This window comes from Neoarius graeffei, chromosome 22 (assembly GCF_027579695.1).
Source record: "Neoarius graeffei isolate fNeoGra1 chromosome 22, fNeoGra1.pri, whole genome shotgun sequence".
In the NCBI taxonomy this organism is placed as follows: domain Eukaryota; kingdom Metazoa; phylum Chordata; class Actinopteri; order Siluriformes; family Ariidae; genus Neoarius; species Neoarius graeffei.
In genome coordinates this window covers 25,321,511-25,349,479 of record NC_083590.1, presented here as the reverse complement: position 1 = coordinate 25,349,479, position 27,969 = coordinate 25,321,511, and the positions used below count along the sequence as shown (strand labels likewise).

Below are 27,969 nucleotides of genomic sequence, written 5' to 3'. Positions count from 1 at the left end.
CCAGGGTGTACCCTGCCTTTCGCCCGTAGTCAGCTGGGATAGGCTCCAGCTTGCCTGCGACCCTGTAGAAGGATAAAGTGGCTAGAGATAATGAGATTATATATATATATATATTACACACACACTGGTTAGAGGTAAGGAACATTATTCAGTGATATTGTTTATTATTAACACCAATCGTGATATAAAAATTCCAAGTTTGACACCTGCCCACTTCAACCGCGCTTGCTGGCACACGATGTCCTTGACCCTTGTCGCCCTTAGTCAATCGGTATAATTACGTCATTACGTGGACCCCTCTGAGCAAACCTTTTCCAGTACACTCGAACACACGCATACTTCAATGAATTATAACCAAAAACAAGGAAATTTGAATGATTTCCTCAAAATATTTGTTGTAATTTTATATATTGTCGTGTTGATGAATAAAACTTTTAAATGCATTTCCCATGAAACGAGACGAGCTATTTTAGACTGCTTCCCTGCTCTCTTAGCGCCTGTGTTGCTTAGGTTGCCAGCACTAAGTTTTGTCGTCCGATTGGACAATTACCATTAAAGCAGGGGTCACCAAACTTTTTTCTCTGGGGGCCACATTGTCGTTCCTGACTGTGATGGGGGGCCGGGGTTGGGTCAGTTATATAACATAGAATTGTATGACCCAGACAAATATGACCACCAGCAGGCCTCATTGTGTAGTAGAGATTACTAGCCTGGCACAGGCATCCCCACTACTACCGTATATCCCCACTACTATATCCACACTACTAGATCAACACTTGATTCCTGGCACATATTTGTTTATCTTTACTAGTGGTTTGCAAAAGTAGTAATCGAGTCTTCACACTTTGTTTTAATTTGAAATACCACAGATATTCCATTTATTTATTTTCTAATAAAAATAACATCAAAGCTGTCAAGGTAAGAAACATCTGCCTAGTTGAGGTGATTGACACTGGCAAAGGTGAGTGGAAAATTATAAATTGTAGGTAGGCCTGTTGATATTATTAATAATAATTATGTGCAGCACTTAATAAAGATCAAATAAATAGGCCTATAAAATAAATACATTTAAAAAAACAGTGAAATTATAATAATATGAGCAATAGATCAATAGATCACAACTGCTGTGATCGTGTCCTGCACGTCATTGCTCTCATCCATGGCCAAAGCAAAAAACTCGAATTCTGACGCTCTCTCATTCAGCTGGTCATACACGTTGTCTCCCAAATCTTCAGTTCGCCTGGTCATAGCAGGTGCGGAGAGACTCACCACGTTGAGCGCATCCTTCTTGTCGGGACACACCTCCTCGGCCACAGCAAGCATGCATACTTTAACAAAGTCCCCATCAGTAAACGGCTTTCCATGGGTAGCTAGTAGGTGAGCTACCTTATAGCTAGCTCGGACAGCAGCCTGGTTGATCTGGGTTTGGCGAAGGAATACATTCTGTTGTGCAGCCAGTCCGCATTTCATCCTCCGAATCCTGTCTTCTCTTGTTTGCCCTCGCAAACTAGCATACTCTTTGTGGCGAGTTTCGTAGTGACGACGCAGATTATATTCTTTGAAAACCGACACACTTTCTTTACATACAAGACAAACTGCACGGTCCTTACACCGAACGAAAAAATAATCGGTGGTCCACTGTTCTTTAAAAACTCCGCACTCTCTGTCAGCTTTTCGCTGACCGCTAGCCATTTTACTGTCCTGAACACTGACAGTTCTCTGCGCGTGCGCTGCCTGTCACTGCTTGATCGCGAGCATATGACGAAAATTCGGAAAATATGAATAGTTCATTTTATAACTAAATATCAATTTTAATTGATAAAATCAACAAAATACAAGATGCAGACATGTTATTATTTGCCAAAAAGCAATTTAAAAAAAAAGGCCATGACCACTTTTGGGGATTGCCTCATAGGGCCGGTTCAAGTGATGGGGGGCAGAGGGGCTGGGGGGCTGGTCAAAGGGGGGTGGCGGGCCGGAGTCGGCCCGCGGGCCGTAGTTTGATGACCCCTGATTAAAGTTTTACTCGTCCTTGCACAGACTTTAATCATCTCGGATGATCGGACATGAGGTTTTTCTTTTAAACCCAATGCAAAATCAACCAGAGCGTCAGCGATGCAGTAGCTCACACGGCTGTACCATGAGAAACCAGACTCGTTTATAATTAACCAAGTTATTCTTCATAAGAACAATTTGATCTTCCAAACAAAACAATTGAAACCCATTGAAAACTCAGGGAGGTTCTGGTATCCAGTTCTGTATATTCATGTACCGTATATTACTTTTTTTTTTTAAATACTTTTATATTTTAGTATATTTAACTGAGCATCTGCTGGCTTGTTCCAAACAATATCTCACTGTATTTGCATCTTGTATAGCAGACAGCATTGCTACCTTGTTCAATGTTTAAAATTTTGAAGACCATTTATCATTTTCCTTTCACTTCACAATTATGTGCTACTCTGTGTTGGTCTATCACATAAAATCTCAATAAAAAACTTTTAAGTTCATGGTTGTAAGGTGGAAAAATGTGAAAAAGTTCAAGGGGTATGAATACTTTTTCAAGGCACTGTATAGTGGTGGTGGTGGGTGTGATGGTGTGCAGAATGCTTCTGTGTCATACAATGAACCCCTTAATACTGCTTGAACATTGTTTGAATGCAAAATATCCCAGTATTATTGCTCACCACGTGGAACACATTAACACTCTTCTGCAGAAAGCCCCAGCCAGATGGACCGGCCGTGTTGTCAGGATGCCACACTGCCCAAACAGTTGTTATATGGAGAGCTGTGCCAAGGCAAGCACTCATCTGGGGAGCAGAAGAAACGCTTCAAGGACAATCTCAAAGTGTCTCTCAAAACCCTAGAAATCAATCTCAACTCCTGGGAGTCACTTGCTCAAGATCATCCAGCATGGCGAGCAAAGCTCACCAGTGGTGCACATACAGCAGAAATGAAATGCATCAGTGAAGTCCAGAAGAAACGAGCTACAGCAAAGCTCAAACTATCGCCACCCCCACTACAGCATCTAACCACGCATGCCTGACATATGGGTGTACCTTCAAAGCCTGGATTGACCTCATCAGTCACCTCTGGATCCACAACCGCCACCCACCAAATTGAAGTCATGATAATCTCCGATCCTGAAGGACGAACATCATACCTACGAGAGCCAGCTTGAAGAGTCAACTCACTTGCATAACTAGATAACTAGGGAAACTTTTTTCACTATGCAATGCAAATGAAGGCATATAGAAGTCCATTTCTGCCAAAAAAAAGTCAAAGTCCTTCCCATTTCTGGTCTTCGCAGGCAGTCTCCCATCCCAGTACTAACCAGGCCCTTAAGGCGCATTGGGCGGCACCAATCTCCACTTCTGTAGCCCTCGGCCTCTCACCAATAAAGCTAGGGTTACAGTGGGGGACTAGTCCTCTGGTAACTGCAAGAGTTTGACTCCCCACTTATATCTGCCTTGCCAGACAGCAGTAGGTACCATTTTTATAATGGTCTTTGGTATGACCTGATCGTGAGTAGAACTCATGATCTCCCGATCGAGAGGCAAACATGCTAACCACTAGGCCAGTTCACGGTACCCATTCCTGCCACTTGGGGGGAAAAAAACAAGTCACACAGTATGTCATAATTATGAGAAAGTAAGTCATAATTATGACTTTGCATCTCATAATTGAGATACTATTTCATAATCATGGCATCATAATGAGGGTAGCACGGTGGTGTAGTGGTTAGCACTGTCACCTCACAGCAAGTAGGTTCTGGGTTCGAGCCCAGTGGCTGACGGGGGCCTTTCTGTGTGGAGTTTGCATGTTCTCCCTGTGTCCGCGTGGGTTTCCTCCGGGTGCTCCGGTTTCCCCTACAGTCCAAAAACGTGCAGGTTAGGCTAATTGATGGCTCTAAATTGACCGTAGGGGTGGCATGGTGGTGTAGTGGTTAGCGCTGTCACCTCACAGCAAGAAGGTCCGGGTTCGAGCCCCGTGGCCGGTGAGGGCCTTTCTGTGCGGAGTTTGCATGTTGTCCGCGTGGGTTTCCTCCGGGTGCTCCGGTCCAAAGACATGCAGGTTAGGTTAACTGGTGACTCTAAATTGACCGTAGGTACGAATGTGAGTGTGAATGGTTGTCTGTGTCTATGTGCAGTCCTGTGATGACCTGGCGACTTGTCCAGGGTGTACCCCGCCTTTCGCCCGTAGTCAGCTGGGATAGGCTCCAGCTCGCCTGCGACCCTGCACAGGATAAGCGTTTACAGATGATGGATGGGACATCATAATGACTTAATATTCCATAATAATGAACATTTTCTCAAAATTATGACTCATATTTGAGATAGTAAGTCATCATTATGAAAAAAAATCTCATTATTATGAGATATGAAGTCATTATTGTGAGAAACCTCATTATTAGGGTGGAAATGAGCCTCCAGACAGACATGTACAGGGGGAAGCAAAGAAAATTTATTTGACAGCTAAACTAGGCAGTATTTTTATTCTTGTTAATTACTGTATAAATGGTCTCAGACTTAAATGTCGACACATTTAAAAGTATTCAGCCCTACAGATAAACAAGCACTTTGTTTATACAGGTGATGAGAGATGTTCATGCTGTTTGTAAACCAGCTTTATGGATTAAATCTGAATTATTATAAACAGCACAGGCAGGAAAGAAGAGTTTAATGACAGGTTATAGACTTTTAGTGCTGGTTCTGGACGGTAAGAGCAGTGATGTGCTCACCTTGACTTTCTGCCCAGTAGTGAGCCTCAGGTCGTGTGTGAAAGGGTTCGTGAAAGGCGCTGAAACTCGGAAACCTGCTCCAGATCCAGCTGCTGTCCGCTTTCTCTTTGCAAACTTCATTCTCACTTTACAAAATAAATTTTAAAAAATCTTTATCCACAGTTTCTTCCGAGTTAAAGGGGTTTAATCAGTCCACCCGACTATCATCTGTACCTGACTCTCTATAATAATAATAATGATGATGATAATAATAGTCAGTCAAAGCCCCGCCCATCACCGGCGACTTCAATAGTCAACACAGCGCATGCGCTCTGTCCAATAGGGAGTCACTTGTCTGACGCATGCGCAATGAGCCTCCTTCCCCCCCATCCTGTGTCACCATTTGTTTGGCATGGATTCAACGAAGTATTGGAAATTTTATATACTGTATATACAGTACCAGTCAAAAGTTTGGAAACGCCCTCTAATTGAGTGGTTTTTCATTATTTTAAAATTTTCTGAATTGTAGATTAATACTAAAGTCATCAACATTATGAAGAAATATCTCATCTCATCTAGCCGCTTTATCCTGTTCTACAGGGTCGCAGGCAAGCTGGAGCCTATCGCAGCTGACTACGGGCGAAAGGCAGGGTACACCCTGGACAAGTCGCCAGGTCATCACAGGGCTGACACATAGACACAGACAACCATTCACACTCACATTCACACCTACGGTCAATTTAGAGTCACCAGTTAACCTAACCTGCATGTCTTTGGACTGTGGGGGAAACCGGAGCACCCGGAGGAAACCCACGCGGACACGGGGAGAACATGCAAACTCCGCACAGAAAGGCCCTCGCCGGCCACAGGGCTCGAACCCGGACCTTCTTGCTGTGAGGCGACAGCGCTAACCACTGTGCCACCGTGTTGTAAACTATATTTTCAAAATAGTAGAAAGCACTTGTTCATGAATTGTCTTAAGCATTATTTAGTACTAATGAGCACATTTTGTTTCACAAGTGTAGTGTAAAGACGCTAAAATAAAAAAAAATTAATTAAAATTAAAGCGAATAGCAGAAGTTTAACCAATTATACTTTTAACTTTTACTCTTAGTTTTCATGAAGGAGCTGATTTATTCCCACATGGGACTTTTGTCATTGCAAACTGAGCAGGTTGCTCAAAAGATTCCAATGTTGTCTTCGCTGCTTTCTTAAGTTTTTGTTGAATGGCTGGAATTCTTGGTGTAAATATCTTCCAAAAAGCTCAAAAAAACACTTACAAAACCTTTAATTTGACCTTTCAGAAGGACCAAACAAAAGCTGTGATAATCAAAAGGTGCATTTTCTTAAAATAAACACAACTTGCTTGATATCGAATCAGTAGCCTTGGTGAACCATGAGGTGAATTTCATTTGTCTTTTTATCCACTGATTATCTTCCGATACTACGAAGTTATAACGAGGTTTCTCTTACTTCGTCTCTGGTTCTGATTGGTTCCGAAGTTTATCAAGAAGTGGAACGGGTAATCGAACTTGATCAGGATAAGTGCTGATTGGTTACGAAGTTTCGCTATTGTTACACTCATTCTTACATTCTTGCAACATGGTGACGTACTCGTTCTTGTGTACCTTTGATAACGCAAGATCAACTGTTTGTATCGCGAGATCACGATTCGCCATTCTGGTGATTGTAATGCTTGTGTGTATGTGCAGTGCGCTATTGTTATACTCATTCTTACATTCTTACAACACGATGACATAGTGGCTACTGCCTCGCTTCGCCTCTATGAGGCAGTAGCCACAAAAAGGACAAACAAGTAAACAAGCAAGAAAAATAATAATAAAAACAAATTACAAAACATGCATACAAGGGAAAACAGTTTTATCTCAGTTATCTAATTCAGTGGGAAAATGTTTTAAAATATCATACAATCTTTCTGCTTTAACTCCTTTTACAAATTTTAAGGATCTTAAAGCGAGACGGCCATTCGATTTCATAAAATCGGTGAAATTTAGTTCCCTCTGAAAATTGGTTATTGTGATATGTTTATTTCTGTAATATCTCAAAATATCAGGCCATTCTGTGGCTGGGAAGTTATTTGATTTGAGGGGATTAAAGCAAATAATGTGCATGAAATCACTCACTTCACGCAGTCAAGCAGACAGAGGAAGTCCGTGTGTATGCGCATGCGCGGGTTTACCTTTGACCGTGCACTGACGGTTCCATAATTGTGTTGCTAAACGAACAGCTGATCACACCGAGGTGCTCACTGACCGCCGATATTTATTAGTTTGGTCTTTGCGTTTCCTTTCCTTTGTATATAACATAACGTCTTTTCTTCTCACTTTCCGTTACTGTAGTCGGTCTTTCTCGTTTCATTCACACACTCACGTCCTCCATTTTTCTCTCCTGTTTCAAATTTGTTTCCCACAATGCCTTGCGCAAATGGGGAAAGCCCACTATGACATACAGTAGTATCTTGAATTGGGTCATGGTGAAGCAGGAAAAAAATAGCAGAGAATTTAGGGCCACGTGGCCCTCAATTCATTAATTGTTCTATTTAAAAAAATAATAAAAAATTGGAAGTCTGTGATTTGAATTCAGTAGCTTTCGGTCCACTAAACAACAATAATTAGGTGCCTGGAAAAATCTTTTTATGACCTAAACCTGAAAAATCTGACAGGCAGTCTATCTTTAAGTACACTTTAAATTAATTCAAGAAATAAACGAATTTGGGGGATGATTTTAGGATCCAATTCTTGTGTATAAAAAACTTAGCCAGACATAGAATTACATTATTATTATTAGAAATACTGCCACCTTGCACACTGTGATCATTTTTATGTTTCATGTTTGTTTTGTTTTTTATTTATGTGTTTAACTGTACTTCTCTGCGTGCCGTTTAAATTGCCCCAGGGGACAAATAAAGTGTTTTGAATTAAGTAATTCAATTGAATTGCATTACTTTACAGAGAGTTCAACATTTTTATTTTACAAGATCATACCAAATGTTATATCGTCTCTCAAAATAGAATCTGGAAATGGTGAGACTTTTGTTTCATCCATTTGTGAAGGTCAATCCAAAATGTAAGTAGGACACCACATGAGAAAAATATATGGTCTGTAGTTTCAATATAATTTTCACAAACTGAGCATAAATTATCAATGTTAATTTTTTTAACTCTTTATTTATATCTTTATTTCACAGAATGAACAGAAGCCTGGAAGCTCGTTTCCTCCACTTGGACAAAAAAAAAAATTCATATAGTATGCCACAATAACGAGAATGTATCTCCTAATTATTACTTATTGCATCATAATAATGGCATTTCATAATGAAGAAATTATCAAAATTGACTTATCATTACTATCAAAACTTAATATCTCGATTATGGCTTACAGTAAGTCATAATTATGAGAAACAGTCTCATATTTCCTTATGATGAGCTAGTAAGTCAAAATTATGAGAAAATTATTGCATTATGAGATATTAGCTCATATCTTCTTGTTATTATGGTGGCAGAAATGGGCTTCCATAATTTACAGTTCCACTCTTTTACACTAAATACTTCAGATTGATTCATTCATAACTTACTCAATAATAAATGACTACAGCTACTAACTTTCTAACTAAAATCTATATCCTTTATAGCCTATGGAACAGTGCTAACTATATCTGTGCTAAAGTTCACCATACAGAACTTAACAATAAACTCACACTTCACCAAGACTGAATGCGATTATTCGTAATTTATATTGTGTAGATGTGATTGCCACGGCCACGCAGGGTAAGGTCATCCAACAGTCTACCTTTGCACCTTATTAGTTCACTGCCCAGTTTATCATTTACAGTCACCTATATGATTGTACTCAAATAATTGACAACAGTTTGCTTGATTTACAGTTTATTTGCTTTAACCTTCCATTGTTTGATATGGAGTGCACACATTTTAACACTGTAAGGTTGCAAAAGCTGTTTGTTTATCACGAATCATGTGTTTCTTTGTCTGAGTTTTCTTTGAGTTACCTTAAGCATTGAGGGCGGTCCCTTCCTGGTTGGGCAAAAGGTGTGGCTGAGGGTTGAGGAGACTTGGAGCCTGCTCATTCGGCTGTACCACATTTCACCATGTGCCTGAGGGGGATTTTGGCTTTAATTAATTTTGCTTTGTATCTGTTTGTAGTCTGTTTATTTTTGTTTACCCCTTCTGTGTTATTTGGTTTGGCCAAGCCATGATATATGTTCCCTTTTGTTTCATTGTGTTCAGTTAATGTCATGCCAGATGTCTGTGGCTCAAGTCAAGTTAAAGGTAGTTGATCTCCTTTATAGGCCTAGTTATTATTAATGTTGGTTTTTGGAAACTTTTGTAATGTTTTTAGGAAAATAAAACCCTGCCTTTTAAGCTAAAAACTCCTGTGTCCTCTTGCCTTGCTGTTTGGTCCCTGACTGTAATCTCATCTCATCTCATTATCTCAAGCCACTTTATCCTTCTACAGGGTCGCAGGCAAGCTGGAGCCTATCCCAGCTGACTACGGGCAAAAGGCGGGGTACACCCTGGACAAGTCGCCAGGTCATCACAGGGCTGACACATAGACACAGACAACCATTCACACTCTCATTCACACCTACGGTCAATTTAGAGCCACCAGTTAACCTAACCTGCATGTCTTTGGACTGTGGGGGAAACCGGACCACCCGGAGGAAACCCACGCGGACACGGGGAGAACATGCAAACTCCACACAGAAAGGCCCTCGCCGGCCCCGGGGCTCGAACCCAGGACCTTCTTGCTGCGAGGCGACAGCGCTAACCACTACACCACCGTGCCGCCCCCTGACTGTAATGTTTTAAACAAATTCTAAATTACTATTAAATCAGTATCGACGAAAACAGCCAAGATGTACAATGCAAAGTTGTTGCTGTTATTCACAAACATTGCTAAACCAACAGGGAAAGCCATGGCCTAAAGGTTAGAGAAGCAGCTTTGGAACCATACGGTTGCTGGTTTGAGTCCCTGGACCAGCAGGAATGGCTGAAGTGCCCTTGAGTAAGGCTCCTAACCTCCAGCTGATCTGGGTATGTTTTACGTCACTCGGAATAATCCATCCATCCATTTTCTACCGCTGGTCCAGGTCGCGGGGGTAGCAGCCTAAGCAGAGCTGCCCAGACCTCCCTCTCCCCGGCCACCTCCACCAGCTCTTCCGGGGGAATACCGAGGCATTCCCAGGCCAGCCAAGAGATGTAATCTCTCCAGCGTGTCCTGGGTCTGCCCCGGGATCTCCTCCCGGTGGGCATGCCCAGAGAACCTCCCCTGGGAGGCGTCCAGGGGGCATCCTAACAAGGTGCCCGAACCACCTCAACTGACTACTTTTGATGTGGAGCAGCGGTTCTACTCTGAGCCTCTCCCGAATGACTGAGCTTCTCACTCTGTCTCTAAGGGAGAGCCCAGTCACCCTGCGGAGAAAACTCAGTTTGACCGATTGTATCCGCGATCTCATTCTTTCAGTCACTACCCATAACTCGTGACCATAGGTGAGGGTGGGAATGTAGATGGACCAGTAAATTGAAAGCTTTGCCTTTTAGCTCAGCTCTCTCTTCACCACAACAGACCGGTTAAGCGTCCGCAACACTGCTGATGCTGCCCCGATCTGTCTGTCCAACTCCTGCTCCCCCCAACCCTCACTCGTGAACAAGACCTCAAGATCTGGATAAGTTACTCCAGATAAGTGTCCACTAAATGCTTGTAATGTAACAGGGAAAATAACCTTTCAATTTGAAAAGCTAAAAGGTCTGCATCGACATTTCATTCATGTACTGATAGTTAGGCACAAATACTACTATGGAAATAAAATGTTAATGTTTTATCTGTAGTCTAGTTCCAGATTCCTTTTTTGATCAGTGAAATTATTTAATAAACAGTATAAGCCAGTTCTAGCTGACTCTGGGTGAGAGGCGGGGTTCATCCTGGGCAGGTTACAGGGCTAGCACAGAGAGACAAATAATCATTCACACTCACAGGCAATTTAGAGTATCCTGTTGACCTAATCCGCATGTCTTTGGGCTGTGGGAGGAAACCGGATCACCCAGAGGAAACCCACTCAGGCAGGGAGAGCATGCAAACTCAAGACAGAAAGGTCTCAGTCAACCAGCAGGTTCAAACCCAGACCCTTCTTACTGTGAGGCAACATTGCTAACCACTGCACCGCCATGTCATCCTTCATCAGTTATTTACGGGAACTATAAATTCCCAGAATGTTTCAAGAACAGCACTGACTTTGTTTAGCAAAAGAGAATATCTCATCTCATCTCATCTCATTATCTGTAGCCGCTTTATCCTTCTACAGGGTCGCAGGCAAGCTGGAGCCTATCCCAGCTGACTACGGGTGAAAGGCGGGGTACACCCTGGACAAGTCGCCAGGTCATCACAGGGCTGACACACAGACACAGACAACCATTCACACTCACATTCACACCTACGGTCAATTTAGAGTCACCAGTTAACCTAACCTGCATGTCTTTGGACTGTGGGGGAAACCGGAGCACCCGGAAAAGAGAATATCCTCAGAACATTATTAAACTGTTTCCAAAACACCAACCAAAGTAGAGCTAAATGCTAATGTCAGAGAATCATTGTGTGTTTGGTCAGTAATTATAAATTAACTTGTCAGTTATAACTAAATGTATACTTCATAATTAGTTTTTCCTCAGTCGATTTGACCCACAGCAGAAATGCCACTCTCATGACTGTGAAAGCATTTCTCCAAACAGTTAAAGGGCACATCTTGGGTAAATTCAGGAGCAAGATCAATGTAATTCTCCTATTTTATATTAAACTTTGGTCAAATATCTGTCACATTTTGCATTTTGTGCAATTTTTTTTACCTTGCACAATACCAGAAATATTCAGTTGAAATCAAGCCATTTCAGGCGAATTGGTCCGCCTCTGAAAAAACTTGGCATTTGGATTTCCCGGGAAACATTGATTTTCGTGACGTCATGTGCGGGACGCCTCCCTCTGAATCCTACGTCAGCGCTGGTTTGTTTATGAGAAAACAACCTGGTGGTTTTCTGTAAATTTCTTCAACGTTATCACGTAATTATTAAAATGGTTAACAGATGTATCGTAGGAGGGTGTAGCAACACCAATCTTGATGGGATTAGTACTCATCATTTTCCAAAAGACCGGACAATGAGAGAGAAATGGGAGCGCTTGGTCTACACAGGCTGTGCACTGAAACCGTGCAAAGCTCTCGCAGCCTGCTGGCGCTTCCGCGGGTGACGTCACAAATCTGGCTCCAGACTCTTTTGGGATTTTTCCAGACGCGTTTTGTTATTTTATTTTTTTCTGCTGTAGACAGATGGCCTTGTGCAAAATTACCCTTCTGGATAAGTGTGTAAAGGGACATACTTTCATATTAAAAAAAAAAAATTGGTCAAGGATATGCACTTTAATGCATTTCTTAAAACAGCGCCACATCAAAATGCACTAAGTTGTACTTTGTGAAAAGACAAAGAGAAATGTGAGTGTGTTGTGACCACATACATTGTTCCTGTGAGAAATGTATTACATCGATTGAGAAAATCTGTAACTTGGTGGTTTTGACATCAACTTCAGACACACCAAAAAAGCAACAAGACAAAGGATTTTGCAAAGGATTAGCAGCAGGCTACCAGGTAGCACTGTTGTGTGTACCTGTCGATGTAGATTTTAAAAGTAACCAAGTAAATTACATAGAGAAATTACTTAAAACCTAAGTCTGAGTGAAAAATACTGTTGCGAGCGTGCAGTGTGGAAGAAGAGTCTGGAGACAGAAATCTTAGTTTCTTGGTCATTAGCCTGTGCTACTTGCTCTCGATAGCACTGGCTTAACTGCTTTATTAGCATTTGCTAACACTACTGATGAACGCTATACCGGCTGGAAGGTGACTTCACTGCTGCACTGATGGCGCCAACTCACAGTTAAGCTCGCGTTGGCTTTTGAGAAGGCTGAGGACGATATAATTTTGGTCCCTCCCACTATAAATCAAAATCTGATTGGTTAATTCATCTGTCACTTCCTACATAAACATACACTGCCATGGCCTTCTGTCCCTGCAATGAAGTCCTAACCAATGAATGATCCAGCTCTAAACTCTTCTCAGCCCAGAAACAATTCTCATTGGATAACTCAATTTTAAAGGTAGACTGCCTTTCAGATTTTTCAAGTGTAGGTCATAAAAAGAATTTTCCCCGACACCCAATTATTTTTGTTTAGTGGACTGAAAGCTACTGAGTTCAAATTGCAGACTTCCAATTTTATTAGTTTTTTTTAAGACAACAATTAGAGCCATGTTGCCCTAAATTCTCTACTATTTTTTCCTGCTTCACCTTGATGCAATTCAAGATACTACGTCATGCATGACATCCTGGGCTTATCCCATTCGCGCAAGGCATTGTGGGATACAAATTTGAAACAGGAGAGAAAAATGGAGGATGTGAGTGTGCGAATGAAACGTGAAAGACCGACTACAGTAACGGAAAGCGAAAAGAAAAGATGTTATGTTATATACGAAGGAAAGGAAACGCAGGACCAAACTAATAAATATCGGCGGTCAGCGAGCGCCTCGGTGTGATCAGCTGTTCATTTAGCGACAGAATGATGGAACCGTCAGTGCACGGTCAAAGGTAAACCTGCGCATGCACACACACACACATACAGACTTCCTCTGTCTGCTTGACTGCGCAAAGTGAGTGATTTCATGCACATTATTTGCTCAGAAATCCTCTCAAATTAAATAACTTCCCAGCCACAGAATGGCCTGGTTTTTGTGAGATATTACAGAAATAAATGTATATGGGTCTGTCTCAAAAACTGGGTACTGTGGGGGTCCCCCACTAAATATACTCACAGTCAATAAACTGTATGGTTTTGAATGGTGATGTTGGTTTTAATTTGAAATAAAATGATGAAAGAAATAAAACAGATAAAACTAAATCTTTGATGTGAATACTCTATTCAGAATTTGGCAAAAATTCTGCAAATTTGTGGAAAAATGGCGGCTTGATCTGGGACATGATAAATGGTTGACGACATCGCATTCCCTTAAAAAGGTTGTAGTCCACTGAAAAGTCTACAGTTATCACTAATTGTATTTTAAGTTGTAACTTTATACACCTAAGGATTGGTGCGCTCACAGAATAATCATAACCGTAATAAAACATCATGCAAAATATTTCATCGCCGTTTTAACTCCATTTTCCGCAGACCCAAAACCAATACGATCGTGTGTTTTGATCTAAACGGAAAGCCTCAGGGTCAAGGTCACGACCTCACCAAAAGTAGTAACTTAAAATCACTACGCCATATAAAAATGTAGTTATAAATCTGTGATTTTGGGTGGCACGGTGGTGTAGTGGTTAGCGCTGTCGCCTCACAGCAAGAAGATTCTGGGTTCGAGCCCCGGGGCCGGCGAGGGCCTTTCTGTGTGGAGTTTGCATGTTCTCCCCGTGTCCGCGTGGGTTTCCTCCGGGTGCTCCGGTTTCCCCCACAGTCCAAAGACATGCAGGTTAGGTTAACTGGTGACTCTAAATTGAGCGTAGGTGTGAATGTGAGTGTGAATGGTTGTCTGTGTCTATGTGTCAGTCCTGTGATGACCTGGTGACTTGTCCAGGGTGTACCCCGCCTTTCGCCCATAGTCAGCTGGGATAGGCTCCAGCTTGCCTGCGACCCTGTAGAAGGATAAAGCGGCTAGAGATAATGAGATGAGATGAGATCTGTGATTTTGTTTTTTAAACGAAAGCTGAAAGTTCGGTATAGAATATGTTTCTTACAGAATATGTTACGATGGTAGCTGGTCTTGTATGAATTTCTGAGCTATAAAATGAGTTGTGGTCTATTTTTTTACCGTAGCGTGTTATTTGTGTGCGGGGAAGGACAAACATTAACAATTTGCATGTGTGGAATGGAATTTTCCACTCCAACAGTTAGAAGTTGATCGTGCTTCCGTTTGCGGTCTTTCTGTTACGCGGGTGATCTGTTCGGACGTTATCACTGAAAAGGTGAGTTTTGACAGTTTTATTTTGTTTTAGTCTTGCAGTATAAGGCAATAGAATGTTTCTTTTTCATCTTACTTTCATATTTCGTAGTGTTTGCGTATTTTTGGCCAATATTTTGCAACCATGGTCAATTTAGATCGAACTTTTGGATAGAATCTACGGCCAGTCATTTTGCCCCGTCCCTGCCTTGCGCTCCGTCCGGTGCGGTAGTGATGTCCCATTGCTCGTGCGCCGCAGCAGAGACCCGCGCGACCTTCAGCCGGTACAGGCACTGTTCTTTTACCACCGCCGTTATTCTCATCTTTCCGGTGTGTTCTTGATTTTTCCATTGTGTCCTATTTCGCCATATCAAATCCCCAAAATGTATCATATTATTCATATTTAAGTGAATAATCAATTCAGCCATCATAACTTGGCATTTTTAACCCAAGCAATCAAAAAGAGGAAATTTATTCAATATTTTCACTCGTCTGTGAAGGAGGGGCTTTAATTCTTCATGATGGAGTTATTTTATATGGAAATCAATTTTACAAAGCCTTTGAATTGTAATAAAAAAAATTTTCCACAGTGGAGGCCAGATAAAGCAAGATACTCTCTTTATTCTTATTAAACATGACAAAAGAAACATTGAGTGTGAGGTAAATGCAAAAAAAAAAGTAAAATTAGAAAATTTATTTTTTGACCATAATGTCCCAAATGAGAGACCAGTTTCTGAGACAGACCAATATCAGAATGACCAAATTTCAGAGGGAACTAAATTTCACCGGTTTTATGAAATCGAATGGCCGTCTAGCTTTCATGTTTTCAGAACAGTAACCCTTTCATTTCTGAAGCCAATTTGATAGAAAATGAGGCCAAATTAGATTATGAAATTATGAAAGAATGAAAGCAATTAAAGAATGAAGGAAATTAAATATAACACTTGAAATGCCGGTATGTTTGGGCCGTCTCCGGACGCCTAGAAGGCCCTGACGGTTCCCCTCTGGTCTGGGGTAGTGGCAGTTCAGCAGAATGTCGAGTCCCAGCTCTGTCACAAAGCCACTGTCGGGTCCTTAAGCAAGAAGTTGGACACTCAGCTGCTCAGTTCTGTCTGTAACCAGATTGTATTCTGTCTCACTTGAAAACCATTTTCAAGAGCTTAAGTGTTTTCTGTGTGCTTTGTAGCTGGTTTCATTACACATCAAAGTGCAGCCTTCACTCTCTCTGCGACTGAACCACTGCACCGAAATCATACAAACCCCAAGGCTAGCTAAAGAGGAAAAAAAGGCCGACAAGTTCATCATTCAAGTGAAGCACTTAACTTTATTATTACAGGAAAATCAATGATCAGAACAGATTCAGCCTTGCCGCTGTTTGTGCCTCGGGTGACTCTTGCAAAAGACATAAAGTCGCCCACGGCGACGGACAAAAAAGCAGTCTTTACAACGTTTCTTCAGAGATGTTTTGGTTTTCATGCCCATTGAAGGCTGCAGGGCGACACACTGCTGCTTCTGTCCAAGGAACAGTGTGTGGAATGGATTGTGCTGAGCCTGAAAGCTTCCTCTCGCCTGAACCACAGCAGCACTGATGGAGGAAAAGCACCGACGTGCTCCAGCAGCAGGAAGACAGGCGACAGACGCACACCGCGCAACCTGAGACAGCTGCCGAGTCAGGGAGCCGAGGAAAGACGGGAGGAACAGAGGTGCCATGGCGCCACCACCTGCACGCAGAAAAAAAACATTCATGAAACGTCTATTCACAGCAATTTACCAACAATTACAATTCTCCATTGCTCAAAGAACATTTTGGAGTTTTTATTTTATTTTTTTTATCAATTTATAACTACATTTGATCCAGCTTGGCATGTTACGAAGAAACCTCTTTATCCTGGAGACTTTCCCATGATGGAAAATTCAGTGTTACAGCTTTAACTCTGACACTGGAGACTCCTTAAATGAACATCTGACAGAAAACGTCATCATATCGATGTTTTTCTTTGTTAAATAACAGCAATCAGTTTATTATTCATCTTTAGATTAGGCTACGGTCTCACTACAGCTTGCAATGGGTTTTTGCGAATACTTGACGATGAAAAACTGGTAGCATTGCCACCAATCACGCAATACATATGCCGAATGTTCTCCAAGCTTCGCGAGTTTTTTTTGGGTGCGTCTCTGCCGCGAGTGGCCAAAAACGTTGCAAAACAATTCAATGCATGCATTGAAATTTGGTGGTGACAACTAAGCAGCGAATACTTGCAGATGGGTCTTCCTGAAGCATCAGCAAGCCTCTTGAGATGCATTTGTCTTAAATCCATATCGCTGACGCTTGCGTGGTCAGGGCTTGACATTAATGGTAGTCCGACTGTCCGGGCCAACCAAATGTCTGGTCCAGACAAGTCAAATTCGCATCTGCTTCTCCGACAGGACAAGCTGAATGTTTGTTAAATCGCTGTTTTTGTAGTAACTATTCAAGAGTTACATCAATAAAGTTCCAACAAATCTAGTTCAATCCCCTCAGTGATCCAGCCATGTTATTGTTTATGAAATCCCGGGAAAGCCGAGTACAGCAGGTGTGTGTAAAAATAACCACATCATAATATCTAATTATACATTATTAGACTCATGGAAATTGGAGAAATGGCGATCAAATATCTCAATAAAATAAATATCTTTGGTGAATCTTGATTTCATTCGGCCGTTCATTGTATTTGGGCAATTCCATGTAAATGTCAACCTCACCATGCAAAAATAAAGCAACATGTAATACATCAAAACCACTCCCAGAGATATCACCTAGGCCTGTATTTTACAGATGTGAATAAGTTGAACCAATTTGTAACCAACCTAATACGTCACTGTCAGTCTTTCTTTCTTATAATGTAAAACCCAAGCTAAAATCAACTTTGATCATGTATATTATTGGCACAAGCCACAGAAATGTATGGAAAATCCACAAAACAGCAAAACAATAGCCATCCTAAATATTATTTAAGAACTTTGATAGTTTTAGCTGATATTTAGAGTTTTTCAAAGGGTTATGGTGGTTAAATTGCTGATTTTCTAAACATACGCCATGTCTATTTCAGATGCACGTCACATCCGTAACGGAATTTCATCACATCCATAACGCTGACTTTTCCTTCCGAAACTCTGCATGAAATACAAAATATTTTAAACAAAGATTTTTTAATATTCACCTTGGACCCCTCTATCAAATGGATATCTCCATTTCGACATTAGGTTTACAATTTCACAGAGTTTGATAAAAATGTACAGTCACCCAAGAAAAGTGATACTTTTTCTGTCACGTCCATAACGCATCTTTTATTGGCATTTTCTGGCATGCCCTAGATGTACTATGGGAATTGTTCTTGTTCTATCACTTCTCCAGTATGGTACAGCCTTAAAATATGCAACACCTGTTTAAATACTGGGAGACAATAAAACATGCACTGGGTCATTTGTTGCCATTTTGAGTTCAAGTGTCACGTCCATAACGCTGGAATTGCTCATTTTTCTTTTGTATGGTTCACATTAACCATCACAAATGTTGGAAAATATTTCACGGGAATTTTACGACAGTGCCAAACTCACGGTTTGTTTTCATTCACAACGTGATTCTGTCACCCTTATCATGTCCAACTTGTTTTCTTTTTCTCAGTTTCATTTCTTGATTTAAAATTAAATTATACATCACTTTTACTGGATTAATCAAGATTTAACTTTATTTCCTCCAGAAGCTTTGAGTTTCCGTGAGACTAAGGGTGTATTCAGACCAGGATAGTTCGATAGTTCACTTGCTTTGGTCCGAACCAAATGTTTTTTTTATTTTTTCATTTTGGTGCGGTTCGCTTTCACACTGTACATTTTAGTAAGCGGACCAAAATCCGTCAACAAAGCCACGCGCCCTGAGGTCGTTCAGCTATTGGTCAGAGACGACACACGCACAAAGCGTCAAGTTCAAAAGTAGTCATGGAGGCTTTCCGTGCTGTTATTCTTTTTAATGTCATCAAAGCTATATGTTTTTTCCAGTTTTTACTGTTTTCACAATTGTGCGATTACTATGCTGTTGTACAAGTAATTTATCAACGACGACGACAAAGGGCAAGGCGGCTACGGAGGATAGCGCTGATGAGCGCACATCATGTCGTGACAGTTCTGGCTCTTCACGCAATAGATGAATTTCTTTTTTGCGTCGCTAGTACCGCCACTTTTTGAAAGAATGTCCCTGATTTTAATGTAGGTCTGACGGAGTTTCTTCACTTTTAGCCGACATTGTTCTGGGGAGCGCGTGAACCCCTTCTCCTTGATTTTCTCACTGAATACAGCAAACACGTCGGCATTTTTGTGTGTTCTCTCCAAAAGCTCAGATATGTGGACATCTGCCCATATATCCACAAGGGTGCGCGTTTCTTCCTCGGCCCACGTTTGCCCCCTACTCATTTTTTGTACTCGCCTACCACTGGTGACTGAACGACCCTTGACAACCGAAACAGTGTTTGCACTTTGCGGTGGAGTGTCAAGACTCTGTTTCCCATAATGCTCGACAAACGACGGAAGCGCCCGAGGTACAAAAAAGCAAAACTGTCGGATTAGGTCCGGTCTGCTTTCACACCTCCAAAAGATCCGCACCAGGGTTCCTTTGGTCCGGACCGAGTCCGACCTTGCAGCTCGGTCTCGGTCCGCTTGTTTGGTCCGGACCAGAGTTTGGTGGTTTGTATTCAGACCAACCCGAAAGGTCCGGACCAAGGGAAATTTGGTTCGTTTGGTCCGGACCAAACAACGTAGGTGTGAATACGCCCTAACTCTCTTAAAACTGCAGATCAGGTAATGGGTTAGAATAGCAACACGCACCATAATGGAGCACTGGATAGTTTTTGTGTATTGTTACAATTAAAGTTAGAGTTTTATTGAAAAATTATAAAGCATAATGATTATCATAACTATACCTGATCTTTGATAAACTCTGTTAACCAGTTTTCTTTCACTGAACTAATAAATACACAGGAATAAAAACGTTATGGTCAGGACGAGTGAAAAATCTTGCTGCTTTTCCGACTGGATTAAAAAGTTAATGTCGAGCCCTGGGGGTCTCGGTGACACAGCAGCGAGGTGTAGCCTAACCTTCGCCAAGACTTGAAAAGCACACTTATATTCGGGGATCCTTCGCCAAGATTCGTAAATGATTGGGCGAAGGGTTCATGAATATTCGGCAAATGTCTGCCGAAGGTTAGACGACGCATTTGCGTTCGTTGCTGATTGGTTGACACTGATGTCATGCATTCTTGAAATCTATTGAGCAAGGTTCTCCTACCAGACACCGATACATACAAAACCCTCAAGCACGCCTCCTCGGAAAAACGCCAGATCTCCTCAAAAGAAACGGGCCAAGTGCTTGTCTGTGGTGTGACCACAACTTCTAGCTCGCCTATATGAAGTACACATCACCACCAAAACGCCTCATTTTCATCGATAACCCATCACAAAGCATCGCGAACTGTAGTATGACTGTAGCCTTATATGGTGCACCTGCTATACAAGTCCCTGTGACTTCGCTGCTACTATAGAAACCAAAACCATGGGATGTGATGTGCCTTGTAGGTGGAACTACCCAGAAAATACAGAGAGCTCCCGTTTGGCTTTATTTGTTTATTTATTTACACAATACTTTACTAATTCTGAGGGAAATTTGAGATAATATCAAGATTGATTGATTTGTAACTGGTTCAAAATGTTGTGGAAATGTTTTATTTTGGTTTTGTTAAAGTTAACACTGCTCCTGAAAAGTTCAAAACACAGCGTTATCTTAAGGTTATATGACAACTAACAAGGAACGTTCGCCAAACTTGCCTTTAAAGCAGGGGTGTCAAACCTGATCCATAAAGGGCCTTGTGGCTGCAGGTTTTCATTCCAGCCATGCAGCAGCACACCTGACTTGGCTCATTCAATCAACTGAACTGTCTTCACACAGTCAAATACTTGCAGCCACACCCACCCTTGATTAAAGGGTGGGTGTGTCAGTTGATTGAATAAGCCAAATCAGGGTGCTGCTGCATGGCTGGAATGAAAACCTGCAGCCACACGGCCCTTTATGGATCAGGTTTGACACCCCTGCTTTAAAGGAACAGTCCACCGTACTTCCATAATGAAATATGCTCTTATCTGAATTGAGACGAGCTGCTCCGTACCTCTCCGAGCTTTGCGCGACCTCCCAGTTAGTCAGACGCAGTCAGACGCGCTGTCACTCCTGTTAGCAATGTAGCTAGGCTCAGTATGGCCAATGGTATTTTTGGGGGCTGTAGTTAGATGCGACCAAACTCTTCCACGATTGTCCTGTTTACATAGGTTTATATGACCAGTGATATGAAACAAGTTCAGTTACACAAATTGAAACGTAGCGATTTTCTATGCTATGGAAAGTCCGCACTATAATGACAGGCGTACTAACACCTTCTGCGCGCTTCGGCAGCACATTGATATCTGAGCTCTGTATCAATGCGCTGCCGAAGCGCGCAGAAGGTGTTAGTACGCCTGTCATTATAGTGCGCACTTTCCATAGCATAGAAAATCGCTACGTTTCAATTTGTGTAACTGAACTTGTTTCATATCACTGGTCATATAAACCTATGTAAACAGGACAATCGTGGAAGAGTTTGGTCGCATCTAACTACAGCCCCAAAAAATACCATTGGCCATACTGAGCCTAGCTACATTGCTAACAGGAGTGACAGCGCGTCTGACTGCGTCTGACTGACTGGGAGGTCGCGCAAAGCTCGGAGAGGTACGGAGCAGCTCGTCTCAATTCAGATAAGAGCATATTTCATTATGGAAGTACGGTGGACTGTTCCTTTAAGTATTCATTTTTGTCATTACAACCTTACCTTCATCTTTTTTTTTTTTTTTACTGGAAAATCAAACGGGAACTTAAAGGTGCTGACTGCAAAGTCGTCTGAAATTTTAAATTTTTTTTTATAGTGCATGGTATTTTCCTGAAAAGAAGTCCTTTTTAAAATGTATACAGCTCTATTTAATAAACTTTATTAGCCAATTTGCTAGCTAGCGCTTCATTAAAACTCTCCGCATTTTGCTTACGCCACCGGCTGCTATGGCTGCGGCTGTGATTTAATTTCATCCAGAACTCCGTCCCAAACCGTCCACTACCACACTAACTAGCCTGCCTAAATAGCGCACTTCATTGTGTTCCAACACACTACCTAGTGTGCTAGTTTGCGATTTGAGACGTTGCCAGCACAGCAGACTGTTATACAATTAGTGCCCCTGCTGGCTGGAATGAATAGTAGGAATATCACTGCACATGCACTGTACTGAATCAACCCCCAAAAAATGACACAGTAGAAAAGCACTCCTTTAAAAAAATCCGGGATCCAGAAGGTGATCCGGCTCACCACCAAAATTTAATGGATTGTTACTTGTGCCCAGTCACACCTCTGGAAAAAATTTCAGAGCAATCCGTTCATTACTTTTTCCGTAATGTTGCTAACAGACCAAACCAACAAACAAAAAACAAACAAACCAACGCTACCGAAAACATAACCTCCTTGGCGGAGGTAATAAGTAATAATTAAAATAAGTTGCGTGGATCGCGGCTAATTTCTGTTCTGCGATTTTCATGACCACTCAGCGCGTAACGTCATTCGAGACAAACAAACCGCTTGAGTTGAGTCCACTTCCGTTTACTTGCATTGCCGTTCTGCTTGGGTGCAGACGTGTGTTCGGGAATTTCCAAAGAAAAACCATGCCTTATTGTTGTGCAGTGAACTGTAACAACGGGACTGGTTCAGGAAGAAGTTTTTACCTTTTACTGAAAGAGGAGAAGAGGCAGAGAGAGTGGATTGGCTTTTTCTGAAAGAGGTGAAGAGGCAGAGCGAGTGGGTTGGCTTTTTCCGAAAAAGGAGAAGAGGCGGAGCGAGAGGGTTGGCTTTTTCCGAAAAAGGAGAAGAGGCAGAGCGAGAGGGTTGGCTTTTTCCGAAAAAGGAGAAGAGGCAGAGCGAGAGGGTTGGCTTTTTCCGAAAAAGGAGAAGAGGCGGAGCGAGTGGGTTGGCTTTTTCCAAAAGAGGAGACGAGGCGGACAGTGCATTGTGCACGTGAAGCGAGAGGGTTGGCAGCTGGGTAAATACGCCACTCTGTGCTCCGATCACTTTTTGAAGAATCCCCATCTGTTGGAGAGTTTAGGTGTCAGTGTCGGACAGAGAAGACTCAAACCTGACGCTTTTCCGACAAAATTCGAACACAAAATCAAGCAGTCAAAGAAGAAATGGACCAGCAACGCTCAAGCAAAAAGGAAAAGATTGGAGGTAAACATTTTTACTGTTTTCATTTAAATGCTCGGTAGTTGAAAAAAAAAATCATTGATAGACGAGACGAGATGTCAGGCCTGATATATCGACACCGGGAAATATCATGGATGGCAGGCTAATGTGGCCTACCGGCGCACTGTCAAGTAATCGTTACCTATATCCACTATGGCTTCGCAACTGCCATAGGTTCATACATATATGGTTTCACCCCTCTATATTCAATTTGGAAAGTTCCTACTTCAAAATCGCTATCAGACATTTTCGCTACGTTCACACTGCAAGGCTTAATGCTCAATTCCGATTTTTTTGTGAGGTCGTTCACATTAACAAATATATGCGACTTGTATGTGATCCTCAGTATGAACGAAAAGCGACCTAAAAGTGTTCCGCATGCGCATTGCAGGATACGACGACGTCACACGCAGTGAGCACGGCCAGTGTTTACAGAAGTAAAACCGCCCGGTTGCGGTATGACCCATCCAATCTAGCTTGAATAGCTGTATCCCCCAAATGGAAATCAGCTCCCTAACCTCTGCGTCCTTTCATTGAGAAGATTCAGAACCTTCACAGCCCGAAGCGTCCCTTGCATTGATGTCATGCGCAGGGGCGCAGATACGTTTTTTGAACTGGGGGGGGACAAAAAACTGGGGGGGACAAAGCTGCCAGCAAACCAACCCCAACCCCGATATGCCTGTCAAACTTGTTGTGGGTTACCATAGCAACCAAGCTCGAGCTCGCAACCTGTGCAGTCTGCGCAGCTCAACCAACCGAATATCAGTCTTTGTTTTATGTGAGTTGTTGCAACTATGTATACACTGCTGTGCACCTCAATAAACCGAATGGTAATTAGTCTTTTGATTTTTCCGTGAGGTTTGCCTTATGCAAAGAAAGACAGCATAGACGTTTTTTCCTCCCTATAAGTGGGGGGGACCGAACGAGGTGAATTTAAATCTGGGTGGGACGAGTCCCACCCTCTATCTGCGCCCGTGATTATGCGCCATGTTGTTGTAACTTTTTTTGAGAGACCCGCCGCCTACTTCAGCGCAGAATAGTGACGTTTGTGGCTTGTTGATGACGTGTAAGTCGGCTGAATGCGACCTGGCGGTTCAGACTGAAGTCGCATATGAAAAGAGCGGATAGGAATCGGAATTAGGACCACATATCCAAACGGCCTGGGTCGGATTTGAAAAAATCCGATCTGTGTCGTTCATATTGTCAATAAAAGATCGGATACAGGTCACATATGGGCGAAAAGATCGGATTTGAGTCACTTCAGCCTGCAGTGTGAACGTAGCCTTTACACAACCTCTCACGACCAAAGTCCGTACACGTGTGCTCGGTTCGCAAGTAAACACAGAACTGCTCCCGGTCTGTTTGCCTTGAATCACATCATGACGATGGTCCCCTGGCGGTGAAATTGCACGTCAGAGAGATGTAAGCAAACCTTCGGAACTTGCGCAAACCAGTATATTTTAACCATTTTATTCAATTTTAGGGTGCAAATTAGACACCAGGAAGATTGAATTCGCTTTTTGGGTCATTCTTCTAGACAATAAAGTTGATATTCTACGTTTCACCTCCGACCCTTGCCTATGACCTTTAAAATGCGGGACGCTTTTTATCTCGGCAAAACATTTACACACAGGATACACAGCGTGTGCAGCAGGAAAACATCTCGAAACTCCAACAGTAATAGAAATAGAACATTTTGCCCAGAATTCAATTTTGCAGTCAGAACCTTTAAAAAGTTAACTGCGTGTAATACCCTCTATGTTGGCTTAATTAGCAGTATGTACATTCAATGCTTAAAAAACATCCATAAATAATCCCAGGGCAGTATTTCCTTCAACGTTCCATGAATTATAAAGTGTTTTCCAACACAAACATCTCCTCTAAATCATCTCTGACCCTGAATCCTGGAGCTCGAGGCTGAATCCTAAATGGATTTCTGTCCTCGGTGCTGTTTATTAGCTGATTAGCTGTTTAAGCTAACATTAGGCAGATAAACGACAGAATCTAAATAAAAACGCACTCAACATACCTTTTCTCTATAAATTGTATATTAATAAAAAAAAAACACGATGACGGTTATATATTGTTAATCCAGTGTGCAGTGCTGGGCACACACATGCTTCAATTCAGCACACAATCCAGTACTTCCGCTGTGACGTCATCTGACTTTCAAAAAAGAAAGTCACGGTGTGCGCATGCGCCAAATGCAGCCCCTCCTTCTTCTTTGGGATTTCACTGCTGGTGTTTTGGCTTGTGTCTGAATCTTTTCAATATTTACATTTATTTCTCCAAGTGAGACTTTATCTAACTAAATATACCTAAATTACAAACCTAACTAAATCAAAATTAAACTCTGGATGATGTTAAAACCATTAAAATGGCTATTTTACTATCAATCCTATTTCAAGAGAAATACTTTTACAAAGCAGTTTGTTAGAATCTACTTTTTTTTGTTGGAATAAACATCTAAAATTTAATGAGGGTTATCTTGAGATTTTTTCGTGATAGACGATAAACAAACAAAGAATGTCTCGAAATAAAAGGGTAAGTCAAAAAGTTCTAAGACGAATGAAAAAAAGATATATTTATTTATGAAAATAACAAAGCTATTTCTCTAGATATCCTTCATTTAAGTCTAAACACTTCTGCAAGCGGCGTTTCCATCAGAGAATTCCTTCTTCGTATTCCTTTTTTTGAATTCTTTTGAAATTATAACATCTGTCTCAGAACTACTTGCCCTCGTAGAGAAAGAAACTAATTATGAAGCTGGTTTAATGTGTTTTTAGCTTTAATCTTGATTTTTATTCCTTTTTTATTTACATTTTTAATATTTTGTTATTACATAAGTTTATATTCTGAGACGTATCAGTGTCCTTGAGTACTCTGAAACGTACTGATTATTATTATTATCTCATCTCATCTCATTGTCTCTAGCCGCTTTATCCTTCTACAGGGTAGCAGGCAAGCTGGAGCCTATCCCAGCTGACTACGGGCGAAAGGCGGGGTACACCCTGGACAAGTCGCCAGGTCATCACAGGGCTGACACATAGACACAGACAACCATTCACACTCACATTCACACCTACGGTCAATTTAGGTGGTGTTTACATTAGACTGTATCCGTCTCGTTTTCGTCGCGGATGCACTGTCCGTGTACATTAAAACGCCGGGAAACGACTCCACAGGCGGAACAACTTGAATCCGCCAGGGCCCACGTATTCAACCCAGTTCGTATCTGATCCGGTGCTGTGTAAACATTGAGGAACGAGGAAACACAGTGCTGAGCTCTAGCTGACGTCGTCATTGGACAACGTCACTGTGACATCCACCTTCCTGATTCGCTGGCGTTGGTCATGCCACGTTGGTCATGTGACGCGACTGCTGAAAAACGGCGCGGACTACAGGAAACGACACACAGCGGCTCAGTCCCGAATCACTGCTTGTGCGCTTCACTCGCGCGCTTTGTGAGCTGCGCAGGGCCGGAGTGCGCACCCTCCAGAGGGCACTCGCTGTTCAGGGCGGAGTGATTTGGAGCGCAGGAGGAAGCGCTGAGCCGCACTGAGGTTTATTTACACATTTCAACTTATTTACCTCCTTCAGGCGCTTAAACTCAGTGAGAACATGAACATCACAGCCAGGTGTGTTTATCTGCTGGAGAAGGTGTTCGCTTGCCATCCTTCCACTTGCAAGTGGTGAGTGACTTGCGCATGCCCGATATGCACTGGGATCATGTGACGTGCGATCTAATTAGTCATGTGATTAGCGTATCCGTGTATTGGCGTTGCTGTATGCACACGAATCGTGTATTGGCGTTGCTGTGTGCACGCGAATCATTTTAAAAACATTAATCTGATGATCCGCTGATACAGTTAACCTAACCTGCATGTCTTTGGACTGTGGGGGAAACCGGAGCACCTGGAGGAAACCCACGCGGACACAGGGAGAACATGCAAACTCCGCACAGAAAGGCCCTCGCTGGCCACAGGGCTCGAACCTGGACCTTCTTGCTGTGAGGTGACAGTGCTAACCACTACACCACCGTGCCGCCCCTTGACTATTATCTCATCTCATCTCATTATCTCTAGCCGCTTTATCCTTCTACAGGGTCGCAGGCGAGCTGGAGCCTATCCCAGCTGACTATGGGTGAAAGGCGGGGTACACCCTGGACAAGTCGCCAGGTCATCACAGGGCTGACACATAGACACAGACAACCATTCACACTCACATTCACACCTACGGTCAATTTAGAGTCACCAGTTAACCTAACCTGCATGTCTTTGGACTGTGGGGGAAACCGGAGCACCCAGAGGAAACCCACGCGGACACGGGGAGAACATGCAGGCTCCGCACAGAGGGGCCCTCGCCGGCCACGGGGCTCGAGCCCGGACCTTCTTGCTGTGAGGTGACAGCGCTAACCACTACACCACTGTGCCGCCCCTTGACTATTATTATTATTAGTTTATAAGGTGTATAAATAAATTGACTTAAATACATTATTATTATTAGTGGTAGGATGAGGAAAAGTAGTTGTTGTTTATAAAGTGTATAAATAAATTGATTTGTCGATCATAATGACAACCTATGAGTAGAAAAAAAGGCTTTCCAGAGATTTGTAGCATGACGTCATTTGGAACAGTGGGCGGAGCGTAACACCTTCATCAAGGTCACGAGTGATCAAAAACAGTGCCATCAACATTTTTATCTTTAACAGGAGTTATAGAGCTGTTAATTGGTTATAGATGCAAGTTACCAAAAAACCCGAAAGTCATCATTTCTACCCTTCAGTGTCTTGCTTTTATTGACAGCTTGGTGTTTGTCCGTATATCAATAAGAAAGAAAGTAAAGCTGCTCCCGAGCAGCAGGTGGCAGCAGAGAGTAAAATTACACACACCAAACTTCACAGAGC

At 42.2% G+C, this 27,969-nt stretch overlaps 2 protein-coding genes across 2 annotated transcripts in view; both read right to left on the bottom strand.

The window, feature by feature from the left end:
• Positions 1-4,861, bottom strand: part of lpcat1 (lysophosphatidylcholine acyltransferase 1) — a 53,231-nt gene extending 48,370 nt beyond the window's left edge. Inside the window, exon 1 of the mRNA XM_060904045.1 lies at positions 4,742-4,861. Coding sequence (XP_060760028.1) covers positions 4,742-4,861 — 120 coding nt within the window. The remainder of the gene's footprint in view (positions 1-4,741) is intronic.
• Positions 4,862-16,089: 11,228 nt separating this feature from the next.
• Positions 16,090-16,440, bottom strand: mrpl36 (mitochondrial ribosomal protein L36). The gene has a single exon (XM_060903935.1). It carries the CDS (start codon positions 16,438-16,440, stop codon positions 16,090-16,092), a length of 351 nt encoding a protein of 116 aa, XP_060759918.1.
• Between the last annotated feature and the right edge of the window lie 11,529 nt (positions 16,441-27,969).

Excerpts from the sequence above, each read along its gene's own strand:
- mrpl36 (XM_060903935.1), bottom strand. The coding sequence starts at position 16,440 with ATGGCACCTCTGTTCCTCCCGTCTTTCCTCGGCTCCCTGACTCGGCAG.